Source organism: Pyxicephalus adspersus, chromosome 10 (assembly GCF_032062135.1).
Source record: "Pyxicephalus adspersus chromosome 10, UCB_Pads_2.0, whole genome shotgun sequence".
NCBI lineage: Eukaryota > Metazoa > Chordata > Amphibia > Anura > Pyxicephalidae > Pyxicephalus > Pyxicephalus adspersus.
Window position 1 is genome coordinate 55,029,042 of NC_092867.1, and position 11,305 is coordinate 55,040,346.

An 11,305-nucleotide genomic window follows, 5' to 3' on the forward strand; every position below is an offset into this window, starting at 1 on the left:
GGGCAGGGGCACGGGGTGAACTTGGAGAGGCACAGGTACAGAGTGAACGGGCAGGGGCACGGGGCGAATGAGCAGGGGCACAGGGTGGACTGGGAGGGGCACTCTGTGGACTGCCAGGTGCACTGGGTGTACGGGCAGGGGCACTGGGTGTACAGGCAGGGGCACTGGGTGGACGGGCAGGGGCACTGGGTGGACGGCCAGGGGCACTGGGTGGAGCCAGGGGGAAGAATGGAGCTGGCTGCCCTGCAGGAGATGGGGGGCCTTCAGGGCTTATTGGGATTGGCCAACCGAGCCTTTGAATAATCGCCTGATGTAGGNGAGATTGTTGGCCTAGGGATTCACTTAACATGTTACAGAGATGGTCAATTCTGAACAAGTAGGCACCCAAATTGGCCAATAGTTCTTGGACCGATTCTATCAGACGATGCACGGCCGCCTGATGTTGTTGGTTAAATTCTCAGTCCTGGCGATTTTGATTTAGGTTTTCATGTAGGAGCGTAAGGACCGGTTCAAAGTTATCAGAACTTGGGCCAGGCATCCTTGACTCTACTACTCTATCAAAATGGTCAACCAGCCTCTGATTGAGGTTTAGAAGCTGGCTGCACACACCGGGTTGACCCAATCCACCGTTATCCACTAGTTGCTATAAAGGGAAAAGAAAAAATTACAATAACATATAACTTTGTGGGTCACCATAACATTATGCAGACAGCATCCTGACATTGAAACACAAATGGAACACATTGGGAAAGGTTCATTCCCCCAACACATCCCAAAATAATCACTAATTGACCAGTTCTTGCCTACCTCCACAGAGGATGCAGCCTGTGAAAACTCTTCAGAACCAGAAACCAGCAGACATGGATGTTCTACGAAGGCACATGATATACATCAAAATGAATGAATGTGGAGACAAGTCCCCAATATTTCGCACACAATTTTTTGGACATATTAGGCTCACACATTCCCAAAGGGAGGCTGCACCAGAATCTAGCAAAAAATTAACAAATGTTATCTATATATAGATGTATTATAGAAAGATCGAAGGTTATTACTTAGCTTTTGGAAGGCTGAACACACACACAAATCAAGTTACCTGGATTCTCCTCCAGGCTTCTCTGCAGTGGATCAACGACCTCCTCCTGTAGATGGTGATCTGGTGATGAAAGCACAAAAACAAATGAAAGAGTGAGCTTGACTCTAACCCAAGTTCATTTGAATTGATTGGTTCACCACAACGCGTGCACAATGTGAAACCAGATATACCATGAAGGTTCATGAAGGTTCATCTTACCAGGGGGAATGCCAGTGTCATCTCGATGTGAAGTGACATCCTCATCATCCACATCACCCCGAGCACGGAGGGCAGGAGAGGACTGCTGCGTCTCAGGGCGTACTATTGTAAAAAAATGGAAATACACACATTGTTAATGCAAGTCAAAAGAAGGTAAAAATACACCAAAGAGGTTATTTTCCAAAAATGATCTCATATTTCACCCCCAAGCATAAATACGTAAAAACACAATGCTATTTTGTTCTCAATGCTAATAACTAAACTGTTGCAATCCCAAAAAAATGCAAAAATAAATTACATTTGTAATTAAGTAATGTAAAAGGATTGAACTTACATGGTTGCCAAGCATCGGAGTCATCCCGGTGGTCCACCCCACCACTGTTTCTGGCCCGATGAATGGCAACGCCAATCTTTCGTACTCCTTGAGACGCTGCACAAGATGTTCAGGATAGGTCCCACTCCTTCCAGCCTCTGTGCCCAGGAGCCTTTTGACGTGTCTGAAGATGTCACTCACGTTTTTGACACTGGGTAATGGTCTGTTGTGTACTGCCCACTGCATTAACACTCCTGGCAATTTCCTCCCAGAGTCCCTGCCTTACAGCATAAGAAGTCTGGGAGTGCAAGTCCCCACGGAGTCTAGGAAAATATTGTACATAGGACTCCATGAGGGCTGCATTTTGCTCAGGAGTGAAGCTGGTTGCCTTGGAAGCAGAATCCCTGGTCCAGCTCAAACTGGCTGAGGTACCAGGTTGAGAGAACAGGGGCCTAGATGTTACTTGGCCTACTTCACAGAGCAACCTAGCTGGCCTGAGGGAGCTGCCTGCTGGTCTATGGACTGAAGACCCTGGGGTGGTAGTGGTGGTGGGGCCGCCAGCAGCAGCAGTGGTAGTGGTGGTGGTAGCAGTGGTGGTGGCCATTCTCCTTGGCTCCATGTAACTAGAAGTCAAAAAATAAAAGAGTTATGGGACAACACACCCAAAACATTTTTTGGAGGAATAAAGTCAATGGTGTATTCTTACTTATTCTTGTTCCTTTGTTCTTTTTCCCTTTTTTCTTTTTTTTCAGCAAGTTTTGGTTTGCACGACCAGAATGACTAAGAAACTGCAAATTTTTAGGAATTCAAACTCGCACACACGCACGCACGCACCCGCGCGCAAACGCACGTGTACGCATGTTCATTTAAATGTGCACATGTTCAAGGATTTTGTTTGCTGTTGTTATGGATCCAAATTTGGACCTCGATTTGCTCTTCACTACTGCTGTTGTTGCATTAAACAGCACATATCTGATGCTGGAAGAAGAGCAGCAGCAACAACAACACCATCAGCAACCAGAAGAGCAAGCTCAGGCTTCTCAAACAGTCCGGGCACCAGGCATCTTCTTAGAGCGTGGCCGCCTGGAAGGTTTGCGTGACCAGGATGTAAAAAAGGCGTTTCCGCCTGTCTCGCCAGGTCATCCATCACCTGTACAGCTTGCTGGAAGAGAAAATTGCTCCAAAAACCAAGAGAAGCCAGGCAGTGCCAGGAATGACCAGGCTCTTGGCCACTCTGTATATTTTAGGAAGGGGTTCCTTTCAAACTTCCTCGGCCTTAATTTGTGGACTAAGCCAGCCTACAGTTTCCAGGGTTTTTACGAAGGTCATCAATGCCGTTGTGGACCTTATCCCACTATATATTCATTTTCCTCAAACAGCTCAGGAGTGAAGGAAGGTCAAGGTGGATTTCTTCAGGCGAGCAGGATTTCCGAATGTTTTGGGGGTCATTGACTGCACTCATGGGGCCAGGAAATTAAAAATTGCAGGAAATCTTGTTTCGCAAGCGGCAGCGTAATCATTCACTGAATATACAAATAGTCTGTGATGCCAACAGGAAAATCATGAGTGCACCCACAGGTTTCCCAGGATCATGCCATGATGCCTATATCCTGCGTCAGACAGCCCTCTACTGGAAATTCATCTCTGGAGAAATGCCTGAGGGCTGGTTAATAGGTAATCTTTGGTTTGAGCACAGCAATAAAATATGTTTGGCACCAAGTTAAATTGTCCTTGGCATTTTTCTATACAAAATGACTAATACGATTAGAATCATGTAAACACATAAATAAAGCACACTATCTGGTATGTAAGAGTGCTTGACCCTGCTTGGCTTGGCAATCAATGTGGTTTGATGTTGTGCTTGGCAACCTGGACCTCCTTCCATCACCATCAGGTGTGTTAGAATGAGTATGCAACTCAGCTAGACAACGAATTGACAACCAGTTTGGACAGAAAGTGGAAGTGTGTTTGTATACAATAGTGCTAAGATCAGGCAGCACAGCACAATGACAACAAAGCGATAACACTACCACAAATGAACAGAGGAGTTGTGTGGCAGCAAATCAATATGCAATATATATGTAATACATATGTACATAATACATTCAAAAACCAATATGTGACTTTGAAAATGGGACAAAGGCAAACAGGGGGTTCAAGTAGTAGTTTGGAGTGGAAAACATGCAGACATTTGTCCTGAATATTAGTTTTAAAAAAAACATTGCCGAAGATTTGCTAAACAAAAGAAACTGTCATTACAAACCAGGCACAAAAACATTGCAGCAAAAGATGAATAATGATGACAATAATCCTTTTTTCAATTATTTGATTTCTATCAAGACAAACTACAATGACATTATAATTAGATCACAAATGCTTGGTGACTTTTTTGTACAATTCATACTATTGTGAGATGACATTATGAAGTGCTTACTAGTACATATACAGCTTGATCTCAATTAGTTTGCAGTGTTCCAAAGCAAACCAAAAAGTATAAAAACAGTGCAACAAATGTAACAATAAATTAATTATTTTGTGAATAAGTACAATGTAACCTAAAAAAGTAGCACCTACCCAAAAGAAGATGAAGCATTAAAGTATCTAATTGACCTGTAATGGACTGTAGATACGCACAGAACAGAGAGCAGGTGTGCGCTAATTAATTGCTATGATCTCACCATTGACAGCTTAACAGATCCTCCTTAATCGCGCAGCTGAAATCTAATCGCCTTAACTGGCAGATTCGCGACCCCTATTGCTCAGTATTATCAAGGCAGGAATCCGGCTGGCAGTGAAGGAGCGTGTACGAGCGCACTCGGCTTCGGACCACGGGAAACCGGTTCGCTGGAAGTGCGAACGTGCGCGCGTCCAGCATACGCGCATTTCATTGATGAATCAGGGCCTATAACTCAACTGAATGGCGACTATTCATTGATAGCTCAAAGCGGAGCTTAAAGTGTGTCTTCCGTCAACGTTTGGGTCAGTCCCAATTGGCCATTCAGTTTCTCTTTGTGAAGAATATGCAGACATAAAGAGAGTCATTGAGTTGTTGCAATATCACCAACACAATTGGGTCATCTGTTTTGACCTTAAAATGGTATGCTTCCTTCTTGGTCAACAATGAAGATACATCAAGTATCCCTGTTATCTGTGCATGTGGGACAACAGAGCTCGTGGGAGGCATTGGGTGGAAAGGAATTGGCCTCCAGGATGTGCCCTAAAACCAGGTGATCCTAAAATTCTACATGAGACACTTGTTGATAGAAAGAATATTATATTCCCGCCTCTGCAAATGAAACTGGGTCTGATGAAGCCGTTCGTTAAAGCTTGGCCAACTGAAGAAGACTGTTTCAAGTACCTAAATTTCCGCACATTGGCCACATTTCCGCACATTGCTATTTCCGCACATTGGCCAACAAATTTATAAAGGGTTAGAATGAAAAAAAAAAGTAATACCCAGCTATGTCTGGGTACTCAGCATTAACTCTGCCTAAAGTGGCATCTTTTACTACACTGTCTACATAGGTTCCAATGTGGTCTTCTCTCCCACACAACACATTGATAGTTCACTGCAGGTCACTAAATTTCAACCACCTACAAGATACTATGATCCCTACAGGGAAAGAAAATCGCAAAGGCAACAAAACGTATTTAGCTTCAATGATGTCCTGAATCCTGAGATGTTTTTTTTTGCACAAAAAATAAGATAAAGACCTCTTATCCCCCATGGGAGTTGACACGAGGGAGGATTTCTGTTTCCCACATTCTGAACATGAGGATTGTTTTACCCTGGTGTGCACCTGATGATGTGTAGCCAAGCTTGACTCCCTAGTAAAACCTTTAGCATACTCAGAACACCTGAAATGGATATTTCCTGTGTAAAGAAGAATGCAGACACTGCTAATTTTTTGAACAACATAATATTCCCTTTTCTTCACTTTCTGTAAAGTAATAACAGAAATAAAAGCTACTATAGGATTTGAGCTTTATTCTCTTTGTAAACAGCGTTTTTGTGTGATTCAAAGTTTTCATCTATTTGATCAAAAATATTGCATAGTGTCTGGCTAGGGCTTTGTATTGATATACCTGCAAAGCAAAGAGCATATAAGGGGGTCATTCATTTACTGATATAAGGGGGATCTTCTCCCACTGCCCTCCCATTAAAGCGGATCCTTTTCTCACTGTTATCTTTTTGCCTATCTGTAAGGGTGACATTCTTGGCCAGCAATGCAAGAGGAATTCTTCCTAATTATCCCCCACGCTGATGTACTGTGAGTTATGGATAATATAAATATAGCAGGGGTACCCTGATGACAAAGGTTTTTTCAAGGGTTCCCCTATGGTATAAAGGTCCAGAAACAATGATGTAGACAGAAGTGCAGTAGCAACAGAAATGCCTTAATAGGCCCAGTGGAAAACAACTGCTGTGCTCCTAAAATGAACAGAATGTTCTACAAATACAGTTATTATTAGTGCACTTTGTAATAAATGTTCATCAATTCAATACATAGTTATTATAAACATATAGAGCATAATATATATATATATATATATATATATATATATATTTAATAGCAACCTAAAATTACACCAGTTATTGTTGTTTGTCTTTAAATAAATCATTCACTTTTAAATAAGTACCCACACCAGAAGCATTTGTGCATGTAATCATTTTCACTTTGATTTGCTACACTAAAAATACACTAAAAACAGCACACTATACAAAACATAACATGATAAAATAAATATATTACAAAAGCTTTTTTTTCAATAGCTTCCAGTTCTTTACTATATACAGTAATATCCAATCTTTCTAATTGTTGAATACTTGTAAACTGTAAAGCCCATACTTATTTTTGGATGGAGTAGGAAAAAGTTCACATCACGTAATTTTTGCTTCCTGTGTCTTAGTAGGGAGAATGTTTCTCACCTTGATACCGGAGAACATTTACACCTCTGAATCTCTTCTCTTTTCAAAAGAAGACCATCATACTTTTGCAATTGAATCTTTGTATCAGTATCTGTAAAACCATGAAACCTTGACAACACAATGCATGGAATATATCTTCTCTGAGGACTTCGTAAAGCTTTGTACATATTTCAGATGTCTGTCAGGCTCATCTCAAACGAAAATCTGACATGGGTGCAGTGGTTGTCCTGACGTATCCATGCAAGAGTGACAGTGAACAACCGCAATACTAGTAAATGGAAAAAAGCACAGCAGGGTGCCACTCACCTATTCTCCACCCTCCCCTCTCCATAGTGCAGAATGGCACTGATGGTTCAATGACTTTTTTTTGTATTCATAACTTTATCTACATTTTAACAAAGACCAGGAATGAGAAAACAAAATAAAGTTTGAATATACAGTAGGACCTTTTTAAGGTGCAGTAAACTTAAAAGGAACTCTGGTAAGAACATTCCTTTATAGCAGCAAGTTCATATTAATATAACTAAAAAATCATTTTTGCTCTACACTCCTAATGCCAGAATTAGGAACAAATGTGGGGTACTTTCTGGTTTGGAGGAGCAATTTCTCATTTCCCTCCCTTGTTTCTGTCCCGTGGGTTTGTAGTGGGAGTCCTCAAGCCTTGTGTAAGTTCCAAGTTAATCTATGGACAAAGCATATGTGCACTTCAAACTGATGCTGATGCTACTACCCTTGCCCTTAATTATATAAAGTGCACCAAGATTTTGAGCTTTGATAAATTGTAAGACGTCCACATAAAAGTACACTTAGTCCATAGCCAAGACATAAGAACCTCCTGTCTCCTACATAAACCTAGAAATTAGATATGATATTGTCTCTTGGAGATGCATTTCCTGCAGTCACAACACGTGAACACCATGAACACGTTTGATGTGTTTAACCAAATCTGATTTATCCGTAAAGCATTTTCCACAATGGGAGCACGAATATGGACGATCACCAGTATGAATTCTTTCGTGTGTGATCAGGTGAGACCTTTCGGCAAAACATTTTCCACATTCCATACATGTAAATGGCTTCTCACCGGTGTGAACTTTTCTATGCCTGCTAAGAGACGACTTCCTGGAAAAACATTCACCACACTCCGTACAGGAAAATGGCTTCTCTCCTGAGTGGGACCTCTGGTGTGAAATAAGGTTCCCTATTTGGGTAAAACATTTGCCACATTCGGAACACGAATGTGGTTTCTCAGCTGTGTGAGTCCTTTCATGATAAACAAGGTTCGACTTGTGGGTGAAACATTTATCACAGATTGGGCATGAAAAGGGCTTCTCCCCCGTGTGAATTCTGTGGTGTCTAATGAGCTGGGATTTTGAAGAGACAGATTTCCCGCACACAGAGCATGAAAAGGGCTTCTCACCAGTGTGAGATCTCTGATGCGTCAATAAGCTGTCTTTGCGAGGGAAACATTCACCACACTCAGAACAGGAAAAAGGCTTCTCAGCAGTGTGGCTCCTTTCGTGGATGACCAGAGTTGACTTTTCAGTGAAACACTTTCCACATTCAGAACAAGAATAAGGTTTTTCCCCCGAATGAACTTTTTCATGTCTGATAAGAAATGACTTTTGAGAAAAACACTTCCCACATTTAAAACATGGGTATGGCTTCTCCCCTGTGTGAGTTCTCTGATGTCTAACAACATCAGACTTTTGTGTAAAGCATTTTCCACACACAGGACAGGCATGGGGCTTATCACCACTGTGCCATTTCTGATGCCTTTGGAGAAAAGATTTTTGAGTGAAGCTCTTTCCGCATTCAGCACATGAATATGTCTTCTCTACAGATTGGTTTGGCGTAACAGGATTGTCTCCTGCATATTCTTCTGGGATGTCTTCTTCTTCTGTTTCACCATTTAAACTATTTAGATTTTTCTCCTTATTGAATTTTCTGTATTGTCCATCTAAAGGAAAAAAAGGAAGAAGAATTAGTAAATAAAAATCTCATTTCAGTATTATTTTTTTTAAGAACTACTCCTATTCATATCTTCAGATGTGGAATGCAGAGTACAGACTTGTTTCAGTTTTAATTTTTGGTTAGTCTGTCCAGCCAAAAGTAATATTTTGATCATAGGTAGAACATGGTGGGCCAAACAAGTCCCTGACCTCTGGTATATACAGTATGATATATATATATATTTATATTTAAATTCATATATTTATAGTGGATACTCCCTGCTATATTTTGGGTGTCTATCCATCTGCGAGTTTTGTTTCACAAATCTTGGTGTGCTCCAGAATCTCCTGCTACATTCTCCATGATATAAAAACAATACATCCAGCAGGAATGGTAGAAGCATCATAACTATAATTATGTAGAAGCAAGAAACAATGCAGAGATCTCTTATTCACCCAAGCCCACCATTAGGTACAAAGACACCTCTGGTGTCCAATTGCCTCTGTTGGCAAAAATCATCAACTGTCTATCATTGTATATTGTTCCCAGGAATAAACGTACTGTCCATGACCTCACGTGTTTTCTACTTACCTGTGCCAATCTCTACAGGAATTTGCTCCCCTGTACATGAGCCATCATTCCTTACATCCAACTCCTCTTCTTCCTCAACTTCAACTTTGACACAGATTAGATTATCATCCTTAATGACACAACATAAAAATGGTAAATTTGTTACCTGATATTGTTGGTAACAACTGCCAGAATGTTATAAAGCTTGGATGACTCTCAGTTTCTTCTACCTGTTCATCTTGAAAGAACTCCTCGTGATTCTTTGTGGAATCCGGGGAACATCCATTTGATGTAATTCTGTTACTTACACCATCTGTTAAAAATACACACCTACATTAATATGTAGCTTCTACATCTTTATATCAGAAGATGTATTTACCTTAATTATTTTGCCTTATTTTTTTTTAAAGACCATCAGTAGACGACCATCAGTAAGACCATCAGATATACTTTGGCTTTCTGAAAATGCTGTTGGAAGTGCCATCTCACCAGGGTTCCCGTACACTATCTGGCCAAAACTATTGGCACTATTCAACATTTTAATTGGAAGCCAAAGGTGGGTCTGTCATTGTTGCTATAGCAGCCTCTACCCTTTTGGGAAAGTTACACTGCATCTCTGAACATTGTTGGTGGAATCTGTTGTCAAAGAGTAGAAAAATCATTGCTCATAAGATTGGGAAAAGATGTTGGGTAATCAGGCCTGGTTCATGGTATCCAATCAACCCCCTAGGGCTTCAATTGGGTTTTGTTGTTCCACTCCCATCCCACCAAATATTTTGTGCAGCTTAAACCCCATGTTGGAGAAGTTTTGTTTGAAATCCAACACTATCTCCTACTCGATGATTTGATTGACTGCTGATCCTCCATATTGACGTTTCTTGTGAAGACCTTCCAAGCCTTTCCAAGGACTCCTATGTACGTTTGTATCAGGTAAAAAATTCTGAAAAGCTCACACTGCAAGAAAAATAATAAATAAAGTCACAAATACAAAACATTTAAATGCATCCAAAGATGTTACAACTCTAAAATAATCATTGATATGAAGGTTTCGGTTTCTGTCTTCTGAGAGATCAGCAACAGAATCAGTGACGCTAACCTGGAAAACAGTGGTGGGCGGGGCTAGCTATGACCAGGTGCTGATTGATAAGCTACAGGCATGTGATTCAGCAGTAATAGCCACACCTTCTCCTCCAACTATAAAGCAGAAACTGCTTATATAAGTTACAATTCTGTTCTGAACTCATTAGCATTGTAGCATCATTGTACCTCATGGCAGGAAGTTGCATTTGGTGAACTGGTGAGTTCAACAGGCATTTGTAGGACTGTGCAGGGGAGCTAAGAAAAACTGTGCAGATGCACCTACAATTAGAAGCCGGTCTAAATAATATTGTTTCCTGGCTTGTGTTAGCATCGCAACAGACCGAAATAGTCAGCAGGGGCCCCTGTGTGTTCAAGATGATATAGTGTTCTCTCCATGGCAGGATAGCTGCTGAATGGGGAGACTTTCCATTTAGCGCCTCTCTGTGGCAGCCCCCATTTGGTAGATATAGGGGCTGCAGTGACTGCTCATTGTCACATGTGCTGCCGTGTAAGTACTAGGGTTGGCAAGGTGCTGCACAAAATTTAGCAAGTAAGGGGCATGTGTAGACCTACTATAATGGTTGTAAAAATTGATATAAAGTATAGCTCTCCCCACCAGAGCTGGCACTGACATCTTGCTCTACCCAAATCCCAGACTGAAATAAAAGGCTCTGGGCAGAACACTGTGATATATAAACCCTGTGGAGATTGTCCACCTTCAGTCCTTGATTTCTATTTTTTAACAGCTGAATTGATAGGTGTCTTTTACGCCCCCAGCGTTTTTACTGCCACCCCTGCGGAGCTCCACATCCAATATCCTACCCCTCAGGGTACTTGCAGGCAAATGAGGGTTTGTTGTGGAGACATGATCCCCCTAATCTAAGTCACACATATTGCTGGGACACCCTTCTCTCATATTAAAAAGACATTATTACCTCCTCCTTACTGGACACACATTCAGTAGCCTCACACCCCTCTAGGAGGATTCTGACACTGTTTGAACTCCTCCCAGTCTCCATATGGGGGCTATAACAAAATGGCCGCCTACTAGCCTGTTTTGAGGACAGCTTTTATATTTTTTCTAAAAATGCTGTTATCTGTAATATCTTCTTACAATAATGGGAAAATGTGTACGCTGAGAAAAAATTTGAATAAACATTAAAAA

General features: G+C 41.3%; 1 protein-coding gene across 1 annotated transcript; it reads right to left on the bottom strand.

The window, feature by feature from the left end:
- Nucleotides 1-3,670: 3,670 nt before the first annotated feature.
- LOC140339757 (uncharacterized) lies at nt 3,671-11,151 on the bottom strand. Its single transcript, XM_072424640.1, has 5 exons — nt 11,076-11,151; nt 9,897-10,014; nt 9,291-9,373; nt 9,082-9,190; nt 3,671-8,497 (listed from the first exon to the last, which is right to left on the bottom strand). Exons 2-5 carry the CDS (start codon nt 9,925-9,927, stop codon nt 7,437-7,439), a joined length of 1,284 nt encoding a protein of 427 aa, XP_072280741.1. The 5' UTR covers nt 9,928-10,014; nt 11,076-11,151; the 3' UTR covers nt 3,671-7,436.
- Between the last annotated feature and the right edge of the window lie 154 nt (nt 11,152-11,305).